Source organism: Pelodiscus sinensis, unplaced genomic scaffold, assembly GCF_049634645.1.
Source record: "Pelodiscus sinensis isolate JC-2024 unplaced genomic scaffold, ASM4963464v1 ctg101, whole genome shotgun sequence".
NCBI classification, from domain to species: Eukaryota; Metazoa; Chordata; order Testudines; family Trionychidae; genus Pelodiscus; species Pelodiscus sinensis.
Genome location: NW_027465991.1, coordinates 108,839 through 131,581, shown reverse-complemented (window position 1 = coordinate 131,581; position 22,743 = coordinate 108,839). Strand labels below are relative to the sequence as shown.

Sequence of the window (22,743 nt, the reverse complement as noted above, 5' to 3'; positions counted from 1 at the left end):
GCTGCCCTTGGGGGAGGGAGGGGTCAGGCCGAGGGGGAGGGGTAGAGGAGCTGCCCTTGGGGGGGGGAGGGGTCAGGCCGAGGGGGAGGGGTACAGGAGCTGCCCTTGGGGGAGGGAGGGGTCAGGCCGAGGGGGAGGGGTACAGGAGCTGCCCTTGGGGGAGGGAGGGGTCAGGCCGAGGGGGAGGGGTACAGGACCTGCCCTTGGGGGGGGAGGGAGGGGTCAGGCCGAGGGGGAGGGGTACAGGAGCTGCCCTGGGGGGGGGGAAGGGGTCAGGCCGAGGGGGAGGGGTACAGGAGCTGCCCTTGGGGGAGGGAGGGGTCAGGCCGAGGGGGAGGGGTACAGGAGCTGCCCTTGGGAGAGGGAGGGGTCAGGCCGAGGGGGAGGGGTACAGGAGCTGCCCTGGGGGGGGAGGGAGGGGTCAGGCCGAGGGGGAGGGGTACAGGACCTGCCCTTGGGGGGGGGAGGGAGGGGTCAGGCCGAGGGGGAGGGGTACAGGAGCTGCCCTGGGGGGGGAAGGGGTCAGGCCGAGGGGGAGGGGTACAGGAGCTGCCCTTGGGGGAGGGAGGGGTCAGGCCGAGGGGGAGGGGTACAAGGAGGAGATCAGGCCCCGGGAAGCGAGCGGGGGCTCCGGGGCTCCTTGGCGCGCTGTCCCCGACGCCCCTGTGCTCTCCTCCCGCAGGCCCGCGGGACGTCCCGGCCCGGAGCCCCTGCCCAGCATGGCCTGCTGCCTGCAGGCTCCCGACAGCCGCGCCCTCAGCTTCCTGCAGGAGTCCGCCCAGCAGCTGCCCCAGGCGCCGCGGGGCCAGGAGGAGCCGAGCCGTGCGCCTAGGGCGCAGCAGCCGCCACCGGGACCAGCCGTGCGCCCAGGGCGCAGCGCCCCGCAGCCGCAGCCCGGAGCCGGCCCCCTCGCTTCCCTGCGCCCCTGCAGCCCCATGGACACCCTGAGCCTCATCAGCCTGCACTGCTCTCATCTGGTGTCGGGCGCGCCCGCCCCCGCCAGCCCCCCCGAGCCGCGGGCAGGGCGCCCCGCGAGGTCCCCCTACATCCTCCCCACCGACTTCCGTGGCCAGGCCGGGAGGGAGGGGCGGAGCTGGGAGCCGGGGCCGGGCTGCAGGAGGATAAATTCCCGCAAGCAGCCGGCCCCACGCCGGAGCGCTGAGCCCCGAGACCCCTCTTTCCAGGGGGTGACCCTCCGCATGCACCTGTGCCTGGGCCAAAGCAGTTCCGACGGGTACCGGCTCCTCATCCACCCCCACTACAGCAGGTACGGGGCTCCCCTCACTGCCTGGCTGCCATTCTGCTGGGGGCACCCACCCTCTAGGGCTGGCACTCTGCTGGGGCACCTGCCTGTCTGAACCCATGGGCACCCATTAGCTGGCTATTTACCATCTGCCCTACACGCCCACAATTCTCGGTCTGTCTAGCTGTCTCCCTAATATCAATCTAGCTATCCTCATATACACTCATCATCTGTCTCTCCATCCCCTCCAGCTCCCCTCTCCCCACTCTATCTCTGTCTGTCTAGCCCCATAGAAACCCCCTCTCCCCCCACATACCCACCGGTGATTTAGCCCTCTGCCCCCCCCACATCCAATCACACGAGTCACGGTGCACCCGCCTCTTGTATCTAAGCCCTAGGAGACACGAGTCCCGCCGAAGAGGCAGGCTCCTTGGGTTAGGAGTGTCGTGTGTGAGTCTGCATTTATCCACTCGCCTGGCCACTGGCAAAGCAGGGATCCCGGAGGGGCTGGGGCTGAGCTGGTCTGGCAATCCCTCTGCTCCTTGGCCACTGTCACCCGGCGGCGGGTTAAATGCCAGATGACAAACCTGCCCCCAAACCAGATGGCCCAACACCAAGCCTTTCCGAGGAAGGTGCAAGCATCTTGCCGGAGCAGGTGTGGGGAAACCCGTTTGAGAGCAATTGGGCTAAGTGCTGGAGCAGGAGGGTCATGGCCTCGTCCAATAATCTCTCACCCCACAGCCTGGTCTTCTCCCACTTGCTATCCGGTCCACTGCAGCAACCACATTCCCTCTGGTCACATGGCGGGAGACAGGAGCCTTTGCTTTGGGTCCATTTGCAGCTCTCGGTAGCCTGGAGAGGTGCGGGGAATGCATGGTCTCCCAGCTCTATTGGAGAGAGGTGTTTTTAGCCACCCAAGGGTTTTAGGAGCACTAGTTCCATTGACTTTTGAAAGGACTTTTGTGCCTAAATCCCTGCAGATGCTTTTGAGGAAAAAAAAATCTCCCCCCACCACAGGCCTTAGATGGTTGGGGCCTGACTTGCTGTCCCCATGTTCAAGGAAAAGAGCAGCTGGCAAATTCAAAGCCGAGCTTAGGAAATGCAAGTTAGCCAGGCTGCGGCCCGCGTGGCAACAGGAGAGCGCAGGGGCTGGGAAGCTAGCAGGAGGAATGGGACCACTTGTGGGTCTGTGAGGTTATCTGATTACAGTGTGGCCCACGGATTGTTGCTGCAACCACTGGGCTATGTCTGCAGCGAGTCTGGTGCAGAGTGAGGGTCTGTGGAAAGCGTAAAGTGCGCGGTTACAGCTGTGCCGCTTGCACGGTGGCGCGTTGGTGCATCGGCAGCTGTGAGTATTGGCGCTGTGCCCGGGTTTCCCGGGTTTGCCTCTGCGAGAGGCCACCAGGGTCAGCCTGCTGGAAAGCGACTTCAGGTTGAGGAGGGGCACTTGACGGACTGTGGGAGGTGCCAATCAGCCTCTGAGGAGCGTTCCTGGGACGCTCAGACCAGCCATGGCTGCAGCCTGCACAGACCTGAGCCCTGCAGACCTAATGACTGGAAGGTAGCCAACGTGACACCAATATTTAAAAAGGGCTCTCGAGGCGATCCTGGCAATTACAGACCGGTAAGTCTAACTTCAGTACTGGACAAATTAGTTGAAACAATAGTAAAGAATAACATTGTGAAGCATGTAGAAGAACATAATTTGTTGGACAAAAGTCAACATGGCTTCTGTAAAGGGAAATCATGTCTTACTAATCTATTAGGGTATGTCTACACTACCACCCTAGTTCGAACTACCTAGTCCGTGCCGCGTGTAGCCGCGCGGCACGGAGTCTGCACTAGCGGACATTTAAAAATGGCGGCGCCCGTCGAGATGCAAATGAAGCCCAGGAAATTCAAATCCTGGGCTTCATTCGCAACTCCGGTTGCCTACATTACCACCCTAGTTCGAACTAGGATGGTAGTGTAGACATACCCTTAGAGTTCTTTGAAGGGGTTAACAAACATGCGGACAAGGGGGAGCCAGTAGATATAGTATACTTGGATTTTCAGAAAGCCTTTGACAAGGTCCCTCAACAAAGGCTCTTGTGTAAATTCCATGGCCATGGGATAAGAGGGAAGGTCCTTTCTTGGATTGAGAACTGGTTAAAAGACAGGAAACAAAGGGTAGGAATAAATGGTAAATTTTCAGATTGGAGAGGGGTAACTAGTGGTGTCCCCCAAGGGTCAGTCCTGGGACCAATCCTCTTCAACTTATTTATAAATGATCTGGAGAAAGGGGTAAGCAGTGAGGTGGTAAAGTTTGCAGATGATACCAAACTGTTTAGGATAGTCAAGACAGAAGCAGACTGTGAAGAACTTCAAAAAGATCTCACCAAACTGAGTGACTGGGCAACAAAATGGCAAATGAAATTTAATGTGGATAAGTGTAAAGTAATGCACATTGGGGGGAAAAATAACCCCAACTATACGTACAGTATGATGGGGGCTAATTTGGCTACGACAAATCAGGAAAGAGATCTTGGAGTTATCCTGGACAGTTCTCTGAAAACTTCCACACAGTGAGCAGCGGCGGTCAAAAAGACAAATAAGATGCTAGGAATTATTAGGAAAGGGATAGAAAATAAGACCCAGAATATCTTACTGCCCCTGTATAAAACTATGGTACGCCCACATCTTGAATACTGTGTACAGATGTGGTCTCCTCACCTCAAAAAAGATATTTTGGCCTTGGAAAGGGTTCAGAAAAGGGCAACTAAAATGATGAGGGGTTTGGAACGGGTGCCATATGAGGAGAGGCTAAAGAGACTGGGACTTTTCAGTTTAGAAAAGAGGAGACTGAGGGGGGATATGATAGAGGTCTATAAAATCATGAGGGGTGTGGAGAGAGCTGATAAAGAAAAGTTATTTATTAGTTCCCTAAATAGAAGAACTAGAGGACACCAAATGAAATTAATGGGGAGCAGGTTTAAAACTAATAAAAGAAAGTTCTTCTTCACACAGCGTGTAGTCAACCTGTGGAACTCCTTGCCAGAGGAGGCGGTGAAGGCTAGGACTATAACAGAGTTTAAAGAGAAGCTGGATAAATTCATGGAGGTTAGGTCCATAAAAAGCCAGGGGATAAAATGGTGTCCCTGGCCTCTGTTTGTCAGAGGCTGGAGAGGGATGGCAGGAGACAAATCGCTTGATCATGGTCTTCAGTCCACCCTCTCTGGGGCACCTGGTACTGGCCACTGTCGGCAGACAGGCTACTGGGCTAGAAGGACCTTTGGTCTGACCCAGTACGGCCGTTCTTATGTTCTTATGTTCTGTTCTGCCTGGACAGTGACGTGCCCATGTGACAAATTCCATCTCGTAGCCGTGCTTTCCCACAGCAAGAGCAGGGGAGCCACTGCGGGGCGGGGGCCTTACAGGACCCTGGGAACTCCTCCTCTGGTCTTCCTTTGGGGGGGACGTTGCCGGGAGCTGGTGCTCTAAACAAACGACTGAAGGACCCATCCAAACCAGGGGTGAGCTCCAGAGACTTGACTGAAGCCAGCACTTCCCTCCATCGCTGCTACTAGCCTGAACCAAGAATTATGCAATTGTTGTATAGATTGTATTCCTCCCCCAATTCTAAAACCCTCCCTCCCTCCCTCCTATTCTAAAGGATTGGCACAGGGTGCCTTTTGGATAAGATCCAGAGCTGTCAATCGATCCGGGAATGCAGCTGGTCCTTTGGGAACGGAAGACCCTTTTATTTGATGAGCCTGGTTTTCATACCCTGCCAGCGGTGGGAGGAGCGGTGCTGGTGTGACACTGGAGTGCCTGAGGGGACTGCTCGTGAGCCGCCTTGTGAACCAGCCTGGGGGGACAGAAGGTCTCTGCCTGGCTGGTTGAGCTAGATAGATTCATGGAGGTTAGGTCCATAGAAGGCTACTAGCCAGGGGGTAGGAACGGTGCCCCTGGTCTCTGTTTGTCAGAGGCTGGAGAGGGATGGCAGGAGACAAATCGCTTGATCATGGTCTTCGGTCAACCCTCTCTGGGGCACCTGGTGCTGGCCACTGTCGGTAGACAGGCTACTGGGCTAGATGGACCTTTGGTCTGACCCTGTCTGGCCGCTCTTATGGTGCCTTGTAGTGGAGGATCCCCACTTGGGCTGTAAGCAGCCTGGTCTCGAAGCCTTTTGCCCTGAATTGGTGCCCGCTGCAGTGCTCCTCAGAGAGCCCGTTACAGGATCCAGAGCTGTAAGGGCTAGTGCCAAGAACAGTTCTGGGAGGGACTCAGTGTGTCTAGACTACGTGGCTCTGTCGACGGAGCCATGTTGATGAGTTTACTGACACAGGAAAATGAAGCGGCAATTTAAACAATCACTGCTTCATTTACATCAAAATGGCCGCCGCGCTGCGCCGATCAGCTGTTTAGCGGCACAGCGGGGCAGTCTGGACGCGCCGCGGTCAACAAGGGAAGCCTTTGTCGACTGCTCCCGTAAACCTCATTTCACGAGGCGTACCAGAGCGGTTGACAACGGCTTCCCTTGTCGACTGCGGCACGTCCAGGCTGCCCCGCTTCATTTTCCTACGTCTAGTAAACTCGTCTGCGTGGCTCCGTCAAGGGAGCCGTGTATCTAGACACTCCCCTAGTCTCCTTCTTTGGGACTTGAATCTCCCCTTAGCTCCTAGGGCTTAGGCTGAGACCTAGTGGGAGACAGGCTCCCCCACATCTGCCTACCGCACGATTTCTTGCACCTTTCTCCGAAGCAGCTGGTGAGTTGGGACGTCCTGGGGCCGGCGTTACGCGGGGTCCGACCAGACAAGCACGGTCCCTTCTGGCTTTCCAGACCCTGAGTCTACTGGGGTCCCCGACGAGGCTCAGGACCATTACGGCCCTTCCTCTGCCGTGCACCTGGGACTGCCCTTCAGCATGCTGATCTGTGAGCCCCCTTTGCTGGGCCGGGGACTGCCCGGTGGGCAGAGAGGGAAAAGCTGCCCCGTGGCAGTTCCTTGGGGCTGGCTTGAGGACGATTTTTTTAATGCTGTTCCTCTGGGTTTTGCTCTTTGTTTCGTTTGCTTGGGAGTGATGTCTGAACCCGGCGAGATTCGTTTCCTCTGATCTGTCCGCAGGGCAGGGCGCTGGAGAAGGAGCCGTTTCCCAAACCAAAGTCCCGTCTCGTTAACGAGGGAGCTCTGCCGAGCCAGCAGCTCTGAGGAGGACCAGGACTCCCCCTCCGCCCAGAGTAGGCTGCTTTTCAGAAACCATACCCTTTGCTAGTAGATGGTAGCGCTCTGAAGGGGCGGGTGCAGCTATCTACATCCACCCCGGGCCAGCTCCTCCCGCATACGATCGATGCGCCACTTGGCTCCTCTCCCGCCAGACCTCCAAGGAGCAGCCGTAGAACCCTGGAAGCGCAGGGCTGGAAGGGAGGCAGCGCAGGGGTTGTGGAGGTTCAAACCATCCACGGTGGCTTCAGCCTCCCTTTGAAAACCTCCAGCGAAGGAGCATCCACGTCCTCCCGAGGTGTTTGCTGTGGATTTAAGCCCAGGGCGGAGCTGGGCTTTTATAATGTAGGGCCTCCTCCTCGTGTACTCACGGCCAGGGCAGTGCAGTGCTCACTACGGGAGCAGAGCCCTTAATTTCAACAGCAAACACGCTGGTAAGGCCAACGCACCCTTGTTGGATGGGCTGCTCATCTCGCAATCGTGCTGCTCTGCTCCACCCCCGGAATGAAAAGCTAAGACAATTCCGTACCCGCTGGGCTCTCCTCTTTGCTTTCTCTTCAGCTACAAACCAAACCGCCCCTAGCCCCCGGAAAGGACAAAGCCCTCGGCCCTCCCGCTAGGGGACCCCCAGCGCTGCTGCTGTATCTTGTTGTGACCCCTGGCGCGTCAGGCAGCAGGCGCCCGGCTTGACTTGAGGCCGCTTCCCAGTGGAACAAGCTAACAAGGGAGGATGTGGCTTCTTCCTCGCTTGAGGACTTCGTGTCCCGCCTGCAGGCCTTGCTGGCAGTTGCTTTAGCTGCCAAATGCAAGTTGCCGGGTTCCCCGTGGGGGTAGCTGCGGAAAGGTCTGGCTAGACTGTCTGATGGTGGCAGTGTGGATGGGGCAGGCGTGTCCACCGCTCATCCAGTCCAGTGTCTGCGCGCGGCGCGGGCTGCCGAATGGCCTTCCAGGCCATGGAGCTGCAATACAGCCACCGCGCCGCCCACCTCCAAGGCTTTGTCTTTTCTGTAGGTAGCAAGAGCTGCGCTTCCTGCCAGACGAGGAAGACGCCCCTGTGGCGGATTGCTGAGGACGGGACCCCGCTCTGCAACGCTTGTGGCATCAGGTACGCGGCACCGGACGAGCCAGAGGCTTGCTCGCAAGTTCTGAGCAGCCGCTTTGGAAACTGAAGCTCCATTTATGTGGAAACTGGGTCCGTGTCTGGCCCTTATTGGGGTGGCGGGCCCGATCTTGCCAGCGCTCGTCAGCTGATGGGGCTCTTGCAATAGTTGGCATTTTTTCTGGAAGCCCCAACTGCCAGAGTCATGTGATGTCCCAAAACTTCCTGCTTTACTTTTTGAAAAATTGATCAGAGAAAAACTGGAAGTGAGGAAACTGGGCCCAGCGAGGAAGCGCAACCCCCCGCCGAAGCCAGCGCGCCCTTACAAGGAAACCAGCATCCTGTTCTCTTTGGGCCTTGATTCCTAAGCTAACCCCTCCATTTGTTCTCTTTGGATGGCCTGACGTGTGCATTTGAATACGTGGGGCTGGCCAAGCCAGGCCACTGAATCCAGAGCTAGGAGCTGAGCGCAGATGCTGGTTCTCAAAGGCGCCCAACTCCTTGTGACCAGGCACCTAAACTCCCTTCAGGCCCTGGCCCCATTTCCAAAAGTCTGTCCTGTGGCATTTTCCTCCAAGCAGCCCCCTTGAACGCAAAGGGCCCACGCCACGCGCCGAGGGGGATGAGTTATGCCGCGCTGGGCGCCAATGTCACTGACGAGCCCCGTTGGTCCCTCTCTCCCCAGGTACAAGAAGTACAGGGTGCGGTGTTCCCGCTGCTGGACCATCCCGAGGAAGAGCGGCAAGCTGCACTCCCGCTGCTCCAACTGCGGGGAGCGCCTGCACACGGCAGGGGCCCAGCAGCGGGTGGGGAAGAGGTAAGGCCGCTGCGTCCGAGAAAGGAACCTGGGCTGACGATAAAACCCTCACTTTAAAACTCCCCTTCCCCGGAGCCGTCGACCAGACAGACCAGGCAGCGGAGGCCAGGGCCCTGCAACTGTTTACACCAGGACGGGGAAGGGGACGGAGAATCGCTTCGTTGTATCTGCGGCAGCTGCTCCTGGTTACAGTGACGCTTGCGCTTACAGCAGGGCAGGCAGTCCTCTTCGATGGGGGCCACTCCAAGACTGGACAGCGGTCGAGGGCCGCGCTCCTCCGCGGTAGGAGTGGAGGAGACGGTTACGGTCTGGGAGGCAGGCTGGGTGCAGAAGGGCACTTGGGGGGAGGGACTGGGCTGCAGGCGGGAGACTGGAGTCTGGGAGGGAGCTGGGATGAGGCAGGCGGGTGTGACCTAGGGCAGGAGGGGATTGTGATCTGGGGCAGGAGGTTGGGGGCCAGATCTGGGAGGGGGTGTGAGTGTGAGGGGGGGACAGAGGGTTTGGGTATGTTGAGCGGGGGGGCAGGAAGGGGCTGGGGTGTCAGACGCAGGCTGTGACCATGAGACTTACTTGCCAGCTGCCAAAGGAGCCTTCCTGGCCACGTGCTTCATGAATAGCAGAGCCAGGAGAGGGGGCGTGGGTCTTCTTAGCTGCCTGTTATTCCAACAAGCGACTTGCATTGGCTGGTTTCTGCCAGAAACCGGCCAATGGGATTGTGCTGGGGCGGGGCGGCTCCTAAAACTCTCCCCCCCCCCTCCAGTTTTAACACAGAAAGGGAGCCCAGCAGTCGGGGCTGTGGGGGAGCCTGCCTGGGGCTCCCCGCTGCCTCCGCAGGTCGGATCTGATGGCTTGGCGGGCCGGCCCTGGCCCATGGGCCGTATTTTGCCCAAACCTGGCTCAGAGGGTGAAATTTCCCCTTTTTCAGGGAATCAGAACAAAATCGAGGGACTGTCTGTTCCATTTGAGCCAGGGGCTGTGTACCGGTGGGAAGGTTCCCCCCCCCGAAAACAGAGACTATGATTCTGCAGCTGGAAGTCACTTTGTAGTAGAGACAGTCTGACCCCCTGTGCACCCTGCCCCAGCCCCGGTGGAGGCAACAAACCCTGCCCGGCAAGTGTGCTGAGAGGCAGGAAGAAATTACTTTTTGGTAAAATACTGAAGCGGACGTGCCAGCAGCCAGGGGCTGGCACCAGGTATTTAAAGGTGTGATCAGCCCCCTGTCTCTGCCCCTCACCCTGCCTGGGCTGCCGGGGGGGCCTTGCGAAGGGACCGGCTTGAAGCGAGCCAAAGGGCCGGGCCAAGCACCATGTAGACCAGTGTTTCTCAACCTTTTTAAAAGTGGCAAGTCCCCCCAGCACCTACATGGTTTTCTACCGTTGCAACACGTTTGTTTAAACGATTCAATCGTAGCCGGGCGGGCGATGACATTTTTGGGTGTAAAAAGTACAAAAATAATAAAGCGTTGGGAAACTTACACCAAAAATTCAGTTTTCTCCAAATTTCAGTTGTTGATGTACCCCCAGACTTCCCTCCCGTACCCCTAAGGGGACTCGTACCACTGGCTGAGAAACACGGGTCTAGCCCAGCCCTGACAGGGTCTGTCCAACCTGCTCTTAATATCTCCAGCGATGGAGACTCCACAGCCCCCCAGGCAACTTCTCCCAGTGTTTGACCCCGACGGGCAGGAAGCCTTTCCTCACTCCAGCCTGAACCTCCCTTGCTGCAGTTTAAGCCCCCTGCTGTATGTGCTATCACAGGCCCCTACACAGGAATTTCGGGGGGGGGTTGTAAATGTGGACCACAAGGTCTCCGGAGTAAGCAGGGAACAGCCGCAGCCTTCCCATGGTGGGCCGGAGCATGCTTACTGGGGAACCCTGGGGGGTGCTTTCGTACCCCCTGCGTACGGGCCTGCATCATCAGAGGTGAAAGAGAAGCATTTTCTCCCTCCTCCTTGTAATGCCCTTTTGGAGACTTGAGAGCTGCGGTCGTGCCTCAGCCGTCTCTTTTCCAGACCACACAAGCCCGTCCTTCCCCTCTTCCCTCAGCGGCTCCGTGTGCTAGGCCTGTAGCCCGGCCAGGGAACCTTTCTGGAGCTTTCCTGTCCCCTGCCTCCTGTTGTGGCCTGGGCGCCAATGTTCTGAGACCTCCCTCTCCCCCTCCCCCACGCATCTTTAAGAAGGGTCGGTCCCGGGGCTGTGTGGGCCAGCGGTTAGAGCTCCTGCCTCTCCGGCCAGGCGCTGCCAGGCTGGGTGACCTCAGGTGAGTGGCCTCTCCAGGCGTCTGTGCACATTGGTACAGCCCCAGGCACCGCAGGACCCCGTCCCATCATACACTCGCCTGCCTGTGGCCCAGCCCTGTTCACCCCGAGATCCCATGGGGGGGGGGGGGCAGCTGTAACTGTCGGGTAAAGGGGCGTCGCTGAATTAGGCTCCTTTTGTTTTATTGCCTAGAAAATGTGACGACTTCCTCGCCTCGCAAGCAGGGGCGCTTTGCTGTTAACCGGCCAGCGGGCTCCGCCGACAAGGGCGTTGGCATCTGGTGGTGAGAGAGAGCCGGGCGCGTGCCGGCAGGATCGGATCGGCCCAGCCCCCGTGGGCCCTGCTGTTGCTGTCCCCTTCCTCTCGCGCTGCTCTGTAGAACTGCAGCTCGTCCGGCCTTCGGCTCGTGCCAGCCCGCGAGGGGCCGGAGTGACCCCAGAACACTGGTGCCCAGCTGGGGCGAGGGGGGAATGAGGCTTTGAACGGGAAGCTTGCTCCTCACTGGCTGGGCTAGCAGTGCTTGGGAGTGTTGGGGGCTGCTCTGGGGGGCCCTGCCAACAGTGACACGCTCTGGGTCTAACGTGGGGGGGCTGCCGGATGCCTCCTTTCGGTGCCCCTTTATACGGGGCAAATACCGAATCCAGAGAAAGCCGAGGTAACTCTGGCTGTTAGAGGAAAAAGACAAGATGTTGAGGAGGAAAAAATACTAGCTCCATGCAGACACCACCTCGCGCCTGCACCGAGCAGGTAGATTCAAGCGTGCTTAAAAGAGCCCCAGCTGAAACGAAGCCTTGACGGAGGAAGAGTGTTTGGGATCCGTGCTGGGTCCTGCCCCCTTCCCGCTGCAGGGCTGACGGCTTTCCAGCAAGGCCACTAAGCAGCACTTGTAAACACACAGGGCCCAGAGGGAAGGTTTTATATTTGCTAATTGAACACAAAGGAAACCATAGGGAGTTAGTTAGTTAGTTAGTGAGTGAGGGATAATTACGACGGAGCCGCCAGTGTTCGGTTGCACCGAGGGGAGTTAGGGTTGCACTTTTGGACTAGAGATGTTCTCTCCTTCAGGAGCTTGTTCTGCGTTTCACTTCTCCGTTAGTTTGTTACTTAAAGTCGTACCTGTGGGGCATAACGGCACCAAACTGTTCTCTAGAGAGACTGATACGTGTCCATCAATAGCGGTGTGTTTGCAGGGTGGCGGTCTGGCCCCACACACGTGCTTCTGTGGCAGGCTGTGGATTTGGGGGAAATGGCCCTGGTTTCTCCTTTCTAGCCCACACTTTCGAGCACTGAAGTGTGGCGACCATGTGGGGAAGAGATTCGGTTTCAGGGGATCGGGTGCTGTGGGGGTTTGGCTTGTGTTTGTGAGTATCCTGGTTGCACTGTCGAATAAAATCGGCTTCTCATACTTGCGTGTGCAGAAAGACTGTGCTCCGTGTGCGCCCCTTTTGAGTTTCGATGACCTGCTGGTTTCTCTCCGGAGATCTAGAGCCAGGCTGCCCTTATTCACAGCTGCTTCGATCCATTCCAGGTGCTGTCTAAGCGGCTTACAAGTGGCAAAAAGACCCTTGAAATCAAGGGGTGTTAGATGCCTGAACACTTGAGAGGAGGAAGGCCTAAGTGATTTAGGGGCTTAGCTGCTTCTTATGACCAATCCCATCCCCGTACAACACTGCGCTTAGGCGTGTGCTTAAAAGTCAGTATTTTTGCCATACCAGGGGCCGAATTCGGGGACTTCAGTTGTGCTGGGGTTGGCCGCGCTAGTTGTTACCAGAGAAGCCTTTCTTAGCATTCTTTGCCTGTCTCCGGACAGCGACTCTGGGCTTGGTTTAATCTGCTGGTGAGTTCTCCCAACCACAAAACGCCAGGGACAGGACTGGTCCATTTTTGTCCCCGATGAAAAGAGGGGGAATGCTCAGGCTATGTCCACGCGACCAGGGCATTTCAAAACCTGGAGCTTAGCTCCCCAGTCTCGACATGCCCTTGCAAGCCTGCTCCCTGGGAAGCTGGTGAAGTGGGGACGTGAGAGACCGGCCCACAAAACCGACACCGGGGTAGAGAAAAGAGAGCGAGGGGGTCTGTTCTCCCTCGCCTTGTAACACCAGGGCCAGGGGACCTTCATTTAAAAGATGGCCACCTCGAAACCCACAGAAGCTAATGCTTTTTCACAACCTGAGTGGTTAATCTGTGGGACTCACTGCCGCTGGGAGTCAGGGCGGGCAAAAACAATTAGTAAGATTCAAAGGGGAGTTTGAAATGGATCTGGCTCTCAAGAGTAGCCAGGGTTCTCCGAAGTTAGTTTACAGATTTCCTTGTGCTTCAGGATTCAAGCCCATCTAACCAGCATGAGATCTGCTATGGGGTGAGGGGATCAGAGTACCCTAGAGCTGCTCCGGGGCCACTCTCCCCTTCTGTGCGGCCTCGGGCACTGGCCGATCTAGGAGCCAAGTCTCTGCCCTCGATGGCCCTTGGGTCCCGTCCAGTCATGGGATTCCTGTTTATTCCTTCTCATTTCAGCCACTGGGTGGCGCTGCCCCTGCTAGGAGGCAGGGAAGCGTTGGGGCTTGGCCTGACTCTATCCAAGGCACAGCTCGGGTGCTGGGCTGGCGCGATTGAGAAGTGCCGGCCAGGCCGGGCCGGGCCCTGAGCCAGCAGGACAGTGAGTCCAGGGTGTCATGGTTTCTTAGGGGAGGTTGTAACTCCCCTCCAATGTTTTCCATCCGCACGTGGAATACATGTTGTTGTGTGCACCAAGGCATGTGCACCACCACTACAGACTCGGGCTGCGGGCGCTCTGCTAATCAGCTGCGAGGCGTCGGAGTCTCTCCTGACAGGGAAGGCGGCCCCAAGGGAACGCATGTCCCAGGCCCCCTTTCTGCCATGCCACAGGGGGTAGGGGTGAGGGGCAGAGTTCCCTGTAAATGGGCGCTTGGGCACCCACCCTGGAGAGATTCCAGTGCCACCCAGCTGAGTGGCAGAGCACCCACAGCCGGCAGCCTGTTTCGGCAGCTGGTGCACCTCTGCACATGCCTCCGTGCACAAAACAAAAGTTATTCTGCGCCCGGGTGGAACGGTGGAGGGAGCGCTGCCAGGGAGCTCTGGTTCTTTGTCACACTCTAGCAGCTTGTCTTTTAGTCCTGCCTGGTGTGTTGGCCTTTCCATGCCCACGTTGCAGGGCGCAGGCAGCGTGGTACCGGCACCCACCCTGGCAGCAGCTGGCTGGCAAGTAATTCTAATAATCCCCTTGGGTCAGGCAGGTGCAGGAGAAAAGTGACCTCCCCCCCCCGCGTCTTTCCCTCGCTCTAATGGCAACGATGCCTTTGACCTCTGTTCCGCGGCTCTTGCTGTGGGGCCGGCCGGGGCTGGGCGAGGGGGTTTCTCCGGTTTCTGCCTGGCACCGACATTGCCTGGGCGTCCAGGCAGCTCCGCTAGTCTGTGCTTGAGGAGTGAGCTTGGCAGAGCTCAAGGGTCCAGCATCCCGCAGCGTTGGGAGTGAATTGCTGGGGCGGTCGCGGGGTCTCCGTCGCTGGGGAGATGGAAGAGCAGGCTGGGTAGGCACCCGTCAGGCAGGGAGACGGTGCTGGGCCCTGGACTTGGTGAGGTCCCACAGGTCTAGGATCAGGGCTGAATCGTCAAGAGAACTTGGCTTCCATGAGGCACCAAAACAAGCGACTTGGTTTCCAAGGGGCTCGGCGCCTGGGGCGGGGACTCAGGCGAATCCGGCCGCAGACGGACTTGGCGATCGGGCTCGGTGCCTGGGGCGGGGACTCAGGCGAATCCGGCCGCAGTCGGACTTGGCCATCGGGCTCGGCGCCTGGGGCGGGGACTCAGGCGAATCCGGCCGCAGACGGACTTGGCCATCGGGCTCGGTGCCCTTCGGAGACCGGGGTTCGATCGGTCCCGCCCCCCTAGGCAGGGGCCGCTTTCGTCCAGGGGAGGGGAGGGCGAGTGCGCCCGCAAGGCAAATCCGAGATTCCCCGAGCCCCTCCAGGCCGCGCTGTAGGGCGGAAGGTCGCGAGGAGCCTGCGAAGCCCAGCGGGTCGGAGCCCTGGGCGGTTACGGGGACTCGCTGGCTACTCCTCGGGCCGGGGCCCCAAGAGGACCCCCTGGGACTCGTGTAGGCCAGTTGGAAGGGAACAAGCGGCTGCAAAGGGGCAGACGCTCTGCTGTGAGCATGGGATTTCCATGCGTGATCATTTCAGCAACATCCACGTCCCCTGGCCCAGCGCCCAGCGTCCCGCCGGGGCGTGACCGCACCAGGGCTGCTGGCTTGCTGGCGCCTGCATGGGCCCGTGGGGGGCATAGAGGGACCCCCCCAGACACTGCAGCACGACTGAAATCCATTGACACGGTTGGTTTCCACACCCGGAACTTTCTGGCGTTTCCATTTTCCGCTGGGAAACCGGAGATTTGAACAAAACCGTTTTCCAGGGAAGATTTTGTGGTTTTGGCAAAAGGCCGTTTTCTCCCCGTGCAGCAAAACCTTTCCCATCCTACCGTGCGCCGGGGAGCCTGCGCCCAGGCGGCTGAACAGCTGTTGGAGGGGAGTATCCCCCCCAGGGAGCTAGGAACCCAGGGGAGGGACCCCGCCCTGCGCGCCCCATGTGTGCTTGTTAGCTCACTAGCCCTGCCCCCGAGGCCTGTGGCTGCGGGGCCGTGCAGGGGCCGGGCGGTGGCTCTGTCCCACAGCGAGGCCGTGAGCAGGCGCTGATCCCGCGGCGCGAGGCTGGAAGTCGATACAGTCGCACTGCAGGGCAGGAACGGCCCCGGGGGGCTGGAACGTTCGGGGTCCCCAGGGCAGGCTGGTGACGTGTCTACAGGAAACCCCCCCCCCCAAGTCAGGCCCAGGGCCCAGCCTGTTCCGAGGGGCTCGTCGGCTCCGGCCTGTGAAAACCTCCGCGTGCAAACGGCCCCACTCGCGGCGAACCCCCGGGGAGGGGGCGGGGGAGCCAGGCTGCAGTCGGCTCCCTCCTGGGCCGAGGCGGAGGAATCTCTTGCGTTGGCCCCACCTGGGCGCTGACAGAGCCCTTGGCCCGGGGCCGGCCCGTCCCTCTGCCTGGGAAGTGGGGCTGACGCGCCGCGGGGGGGAAATGCCACGAAGGCTGCGGGGGGGCTGGACACTGGGCATCCCGGCTTTCAGCCCAGGCCGAGGGGCCCGGCCTTGCCACGTGTGCGAACCCGGGGGCGGCCGCAGTCGTTAAATGCAACGAGTTCATCTGGCCACACGCCCTGCTTGGAACGCAGGGGCCTGGGGACGGGTCTGTGGCACGGGGGGGCTGTCTGCTCTGGGACCCGGGTCCCCCTGCGCTGGGCTGCGATTCCCACCGACCCCCCACCTGTGCATTGGCCCAGACACCTGGGCCGCCTGGGCAGAGAACAGGCCCCCCCCCCGACAAACACCTGGTTCCGGGGGAAGGGGCAGTTGCTGGCTGGGGGCTGAGGGTCCGGGGGGGATGGACCCTGCCCCGAGGGGTCTGAGGCTGCCTGGCCCTGACTCCTGTGGCCACGTCACGTCTGTGCTGGGCTGTGCCCTGGAGCAGCAATGACCCCCCTGTTCTACGGGCCGGCAGAGCCTGTTCTGGCTGCTCCGGAGCTGCAGGATTGGGGGACCCGACGCGCCGTCGCAGGGTCACCCAGGCCCATGTACGGGGGGAGGGGAGACTCCCCCACCCGTAAATCAGCTGGGCCTTGTGGGGCCCAGTAACCAAATGCTGCTGCCTCTGCAGGGCAGAGCCCAGGGCCCCAAACCTCCGCTAAGAGGGGGGCCCACAATGGGGCTACGTGGGGGGCGCTCTGGTTTCACACCCAGGCCTCGTGGACACAGCAGCACACACCAGGTGGGGGCGCTGTGGCCGGTGAGAGGGGGACCCTGTCCAGGATGGGTTGTAGGAACAGCCAGAAAGCCCTTCCCAGCCTGGTGGTGCAGCAAGGGGCTGCCCCGCCCCCATCTCAGTAGCCCCCCCCCCCAGCCTAGTGACAGGGCACAGCCCCTCCCCCCCCGCCGTGCTTAACCATCAGCACACGAGCAGGCCCCCACCCGCCTCCGGCTCAGCCACGCATGGTCAGCACTTCTCCTCCCCAGCGTGCGTTGCACAGCAGGGCACAGGTGGTGGGGAAACTGAGGCACAGCCAGGCCCCCTGCAGGCAGGCGGCAGAGCCCGATTCCCAGGCTGTGCTGCGTCCCTAGTGTCTGCAAGTCCCTTTTGAGCCACGTGGGCGTAGGAAGCTGAGCAGGTGCCTCGCGGGCCCGTCGCCAGGTCCAGGGCTGGGCCATGAAACGCGCCCCAGGGCCACTCTCCACGGGCGCCGCAGCCGCAGGGCAGGGCAACGTCTCAGAGGGTCGTTAATCCGGATCGGCTGGAGCCACGCGGCGTCCTGGGGCACCTGCGGTTGGGGGCGAAGCGATTTAGCTGGCAGCGAGCGCGGGCTGATGCCTCTGGCGACGCGGATTTTACAAACACGCCCGGGGGCCCCAGCCGGACTCCGCGCGGCTGCGCCGGGGTCCCGCGGTCCCTTGGGGGCTTAGGCCCCATGTGCTGGCCAAGGCTTCGGGGCCAAGTCCCGGCCCGCGGGTGGCACCGAGCCCCAGGCTGGGCGCTGCTGTAACACGACAGACGGCAGCACCACTGGCCGGGGGCGCCGTGGCCCGACTGTGCTGCCTGGCCCGGGGCTGGCGCAGGCCGTGTCCCGGGCGCCGTGTCTCGGCCGAGCCTCGCCCCCATCACTGCTGCGGGGCAGTTACAGAATCGTTCCCTGGCCCTGCAAGGGGAACCTGCCCTGCCTGCAGCCCTGGTGCAGATGAGCCCCGGGTGAAAAGCCCATGTGCCCTGACATCCCGGCGCAGAATCCAGCGGGCCCTAGCGAAGACATGGCCAGGCCCAGCCAAGTGCCCAAAGAGAAAGTGCTGGAGCTCAGAGCCCCACTCGCACGGCTGCTGGACTCGGGGCCCCGCTCGCACGGCCGCTGGACTCGGGGCCCCACTCGCACGGCCGCTGGACTCGGGGCCCCGCTCGCACGGCCGCTGGACTCGGGGCCCCGCTCGCACGGCCGCTGGACTCGGGGCCCCGCTCGCACGGCCGTTGGACTCGGGGCCCCGCTCGCACGGCCGCTGGACTCGGGGCCCCGCTCGCACGGCTGCTGGACTCCAGTGCACAGTCGTGGCACAGCCGTGCAATGACACAGGCGGCAGCCGTGCGGAGCAGGCTCCATGGTGGTGCCTTCAGTCTTTGCGTTGTAGCAACGGCTCTGGTGTCAAAGCTTCCCCATTGTGCGCCTGCTGCCGCGAGGCCGTGTTCCTGGCGAGTCACGTGGCCCTGCAGGGTGTGCGGGGGCGGCCTGGGGAACCAGGAGCTGCTTTGCTTTGTATTTAAAAGCCAGCGTCCCCAGCCAGCCCCTCCGCACGCTGCCGGGAGGGGAGGAGTCCTTCCTGGCACGTTGTGCCCACTAATTCCAGGGCTGGCTCGCGGGGCCGGGGGGGCACGAAAAGCCCCTTCCCCGAGGAGCTGGCGGTGCTAAGAGCCGGCTCCTTCGCTGACGCAATCTGCAGCTGGCTGGGAGAAGAGCCCGTTCATCACCCCCTGAACGCCCTCCGCGCAGCCCCAGGCAGCTGCTGACCCACAGCCGGGGGCTCTGGAGTGCCCAGGCCCTGCACAAAGGGGCTTCCAAGGCTTGGAAAAGGCCTTTGGACCCCCCCCCGGCAGGGGTCCCAGCTGGTGCAGAGGGGCCAGAAGGGCCCCCCCCACTGAGCCATCACAGCCACTTTCAGCGCCCCAGGGGCTGTGGGGGGCACAGGACACGAGTGGGACTCACCCCCTAGGGTGGAAACCAGGGAGTGCGAAGGTGGCTTAAAGCGCCCTGCCTACTCCCACCCCTTGCTGTAGTGAGTGCACGACGGGCGGGGTGCGGGGCAGAGTCGGTGCACGACGGGCAGGGAGCAGGTGGGAGTCGGTGCACGATAGGCGGGGAGCGGGTGGGAGTCGGTGAGTGCACGATGGGCGGGGAGCGGGTGCGAGTTGGTGCACGACGGGCGGGGAGCAGGTAGGAGTCGGTGAGTGCACGACGGGCGGGGAGCGGGTGCGAGTTGGTGCACAACGGGCAGGGAGCGGGTTGGAGTCAGTGCACGACGAGCGGAGAGCGGGTGAGAGACGGTGAGTGCACGACGGGCGAGGAGCAGGCGGAGAGTAGGTCTGAGTCAGTGAGTGCATGAGCGGGTGGGAGTTGGTGGGTGCACGACAGGTGGGGAGCGGGTGGGAGTCGGTGGGTGCACGACGGGCAGGGAGCAGGTGGGAGTCGGTGCACGACGGGCGGGGAGCGGGTGGGAGTCGGTGGGTGCACGACAGGCAGGGAGCGGGTGGGAGTCGGTGCACGACGGGCGGGGAGCGGGTGGGAGTCGGTGGGTGCACGACAGGCAGGGAGCGGGTGGGAGTCGGTGCACGACGGGCGGGGAGCGGGTGGGAGTCGGTGGGTGCACGACAGGCAGGGAGCGGGTGGGAGTCGGTGCACGACGGGCGGGGAGCGGGTGGGAGTCGGTGCACGATGGGCAGGGAGCGGGTGGGAGTCGGTGAGTGCACGACGGGCGGGGAGCGGGTGGGAGTCGGTGAGTGCACGACGGGCGGGGAGCGGGTGGGAGTCGGTGAGTGCACGACGGGCGGGGAGCGGGTGGGAGTCGGTGGGTGCACGACGGGTGAGGAGCGGGCGGGGAGCGGGTTGGAGTCGGTGGGTGCACGACGGGCGGGGAGCGGAGCGCCTTGACCAGGGACAGCGCCTCGCACGGCAGGGCCGCGCCCCACCCCGGCGCCCGTGGAGACCCGCTTGGTACCGGGCTGTGCGCAGCAGCGGCCCCGGGAGCAGCTGTTTGCGTGGGGCTCTGCCCAGGCCAAGCGGCTGGCCGAAGCCGAGAGCAGCGCCACGGAGCCCGCACGGCAGGGCTCACAGCAGCACGTGGCGCCCCCGTGCCAGGCCGTGGGAGGAAGCAGCCGGCTCTGTTGTTCTCTGCCGCTCGGTGTCAGGCTGTCGCGGGGGCGCTGCACCGGCCGTGATCTGCCTGAGGGCGCAGCCCCCTGCTCCCCCCGGCTGCTGGCTGGAGCTGCCTGCACAGGCCCTGCGGGGGGGGGAGGGGGCACTTTTTGCCCGGCTGGTGCAGGGTTCCTGGGGCATCTGGCTCTCGGGAGGGGGAGCTTGGGGGCTGCTGCTCTGCCCCCGGCCACCAGCCCAGCTGGCGTTGGCAGCTCCCCCTGCCAGGCCAGCGTGGGCAGAACGTCCCCGCGCCAAGCCCGGCGCCCGGGGGGCTGAGTGGAGCCTGCGGGGGGCATACGGGGGGCTCTGCCCGTCCTTGGGGCCTGGCGACGGTCGCCCCCTGCCCTGCACCCGCTGTGAGCGCGCTGGCTGGCCGTGAGATGAGTGTGCTGGGTCTCAGCGCGGTTTCCAGCCCCGCCGGGCCCCAGCTGACCCATGGGGGGGGCAGCCTGACCCATCCCCACCCCCCCGGGATGCAGCCCCTTCACCTCCCCAGGCCCCAGATCGATCAGCCGGGGGGGGGGTTGGTGACTCCGGCCACCCCCAGGCTGGACCCAGGGCCTAGAAATTCAGATCCCAGCGGCCGCAGGCCCCTTCTCACCCCCGCGTCCCCCCGTCCAGCCAGCTCCCAAAGCCGGGACAGGCCGCTCCAGGCAAGACACCAGCTTCCCGGGCTGGAGCAAAAGCACAAGGCCCGGGGCCGGGCGCGGGGACCTACCGGCTCAGGGCTGGGGGAGCTGCACCCGGTGGAGGCCGGCGGGCTCCTGGGCGAGGCAGGCGGCTTTGGCGGAGCTCTCGGCGTCCTGCACGTTGTACTCGCCCCGCTTGCAGGCGGTGGATTTGAGGTAGTAGGCGAGCCCGGCCGCCCCCCCCAGCAGCAGCAGGGCCGCGACCGCCGGCAGGGTGGCCACCAGGAGTCTGTGATCTGCAGGGAGGAGACGCGGGTCAGGTCCCTGCCCGACAGCTTCCAGCTAGACAGAGCAGGCGGCCCACGGTCGCAGGGAAACTGAGTCACGGACTGGGGCTGCCCATGGTCACTCGGCAGGCCGCTAACGGGGCAGGGAACACGCCGCACGGCCCCGGCTGCCAGGCCACCCCTCTCTGTGCCAGCCCCAGTGCCCCCCACCCTGGTACGAAGGCAGCAGACCTGGCTGGGGGGCAGGAGGCGATCGCTCCATCCCCGGCTGTGCAGGGCAAGGCAGGGGACTCGGCCCCCCGGGCTGGGCGGGAGGCTGAGGGACCCCCAGGGCGTCTGTGGGAAATGAGGGTCCCCCCCCGCACCTGCCACCTGGATGTGGAGCTGGCCTTGGTGCTGCCCGTGGGCGTTGGCGGCCACGCACTGGTAGCGGCCGCTGTTGCGTGGGCCGGCGCCTGCCACGCTCACGGTGCTGTTGTCGGCCGAGTAGCGCAGGTTGGGGGCGGGGGGCAGGGCCCAGCGGTAGGCGGGCGCCGGGGAGCCCTCGGCCCGGCAGCTGACGCTGAAGTTGGCGCGGTGGGCGACGGCGGCCGAGGGGCTGGCGGCCAGGAGCACGATGACGGGCCTGTCTGGAGAGCAGAGGCCACGCTGAGCAGCCGGCGCCCCCCAACCCTGGCCTGGGCAGAGGGGCACCCAGAGACGGGGTAGGCCGTACCAGGATAGGTTAGCGCACTAACCACTGTGCCCTCCTACCGCCCTCACTGCTCCCTTGCTCACCCAGCCCCGAACCCCCTGTCCCCCAGGCACAAGAGCCTCCCTCAGCTCAGCAGCAGGGCAGCGCCCTGGCGTGAAACCCTGGCTCTGCCGCTGACAGCCCTGTGTGACCTTGGGCCTGTCACCCCATCGCTCTGGGCCTCAATGTCCCCGCTCACAAAATGGGGCTCAGTGCTGTCGACAGGCGAAGGTTCTTCTGCCTCTGGTTGTCGACATCACACAGCCACACGGCCACACAGAGCAGTGGATCGTGGGCGAGCACCCCGCAGTGCTGTGTTGCGGGAGTTGCTCCCTGCGCTTCTGGGGAGTCTCTCCGAGATCTCCCCCTGCCACTGGGAGCGGCATCATGAGTAGCTCTGGGAGCTCTCTGCTGAGCAACATCCAAGCAGCTCAGCGTGTCCCCCTCCCTGCCACTGGGCCCCTCGCCCGGCAGAACAGGGGCTGGCCAGTGATTTGCTCTTTGCTCCCCAAAGGGAGCAGCTCCCCCAGGTGCCAGACACTTCCCCGAGCTTTGAAGGGGGAGGGGGCGCAGGCCTGCAGGGCAGCAGAGATCACAACACGCTGAGCAGAGCCATGAGGGCAGGCCCTGTGGGACCCTGATGGAAGCGCCTAGAACGTGGAGTCCTGCTCCAGGGCTGGTGCCCGTAGGCTGGACCGTAACAGCGTGCTAAGTGCAACATGAAAAGTGGCTTCAGGCCCTTCGGGGTGTGGCGTGGGCGCCAGACGCACGGCTCCCAGGGCCGGAAGGGGCCGCTGCCGTGTCCGATGTGCCCCCATGGGCCGGCGCCCTGCCCCGGTTCTGCATGGCAGCGGCGGGGAGCAGGGCCTGGCCGCCCGCGGGCCCCCATCAGTCTGGCACGCAGGGCGGGGCACCTGGGACTCACATTCCACCCGCACGCTGACCGCCCGCCTGGCGGCCCCGTGGCGGTTGCTGGCCGTGCACCAGTAGGTGCCGGAGTCGCTCCTGCTCACGTTCCGCTCGCCCCCGAACTCGTGAGCGGCTCCCTCCTTGGTGCAGGGCACGCGGGGGGCGGGGACCCCGTCGGCCGCGCAGGCCAGCGAGCGCAGGGTCCCCTCCAGCCACGTCTGGTTCCCGGGGCAGCCGGCCTCGCTCAACTCGGGCTTGGCTGCAAGCAGAGAACAGGGGCCGGCTCGTCACCGCCACGAGCAACCCGGCGGCTCCCCCTCCGCCAGGCGCAGAGGCTGGTGTCCGGGGAGGGGCCGCTGGCTCGCGGGCAGGGCCCGGCCCTCGCACCAAGCTCCCAGCACGGCCCAGGCTGCCGCGCCCGGACAAGGCGCAGGGCCGGGAGGAGCAGGACTCGCCGTGCGCAGGCTGCTGGGAAAGTCCCAGCTGGCAGGGACCTCGCGAGGCATCCCGGCCCGTCTCCCTCTCGGCTCCCTGGCAGGTGTGTGCCCGGCCTGC

At 62.8% G+C, this 22,743-nt stretch overlaps 2 protein-coding genes across 2 annotated transcripts in view; one reads left to right on the top strand and one right to left on the bottom strand.

The window, feature by feature from the left end:
* The first annotated feature begins 1,134 nt into the window (after positions 1-1,134).
* Positions 1,135-10,958, top strand: ZGLP1 (zinc finger GATA like protein 1). The gene is made up of 5 exons (XM_075917786.1): positions 1,135-1,267; positions 6,349-6,461; positions 7,456-7,549; positions 8,229-8,360; positions 10,811-10,958. Exons 1-5 carry the CDS (start codon positions 1,200-1,202, stop codon positions 10,857-10,859), a joined length of 456 nt encoding a protein of 151 aa, XP_075773901.1. The 5' UTR covers positions 1,135-1,199; the 3' UTR covers positions 10,860-10,958.
* Positions 10,959-11,041: 83 nt separating this feature from the next.
* The window catches only part of ICAM5 (intercellular adhesion molecule 5), a 45,988-nt gene continuing 34,286 nt past the window's right edge, over positions 11,042-22,743 (bottom strand). Inside the window, 4 exon segments of the mRNA XM_075917769.1 lie at positions 11,042-16,999; positions 20,349-20,555; positions 20,912-21,175; positions 22,205-22,447. Of these exon segments, the coding sequence (XP_075773884.1) occupies positions 20,353-20,555; positions 20,912-21,175; positions 22,205-22,447 (710 nt within the window). The 3' untranslated portion in view covers positions 11,042-16,999; positions 20,349-20,352.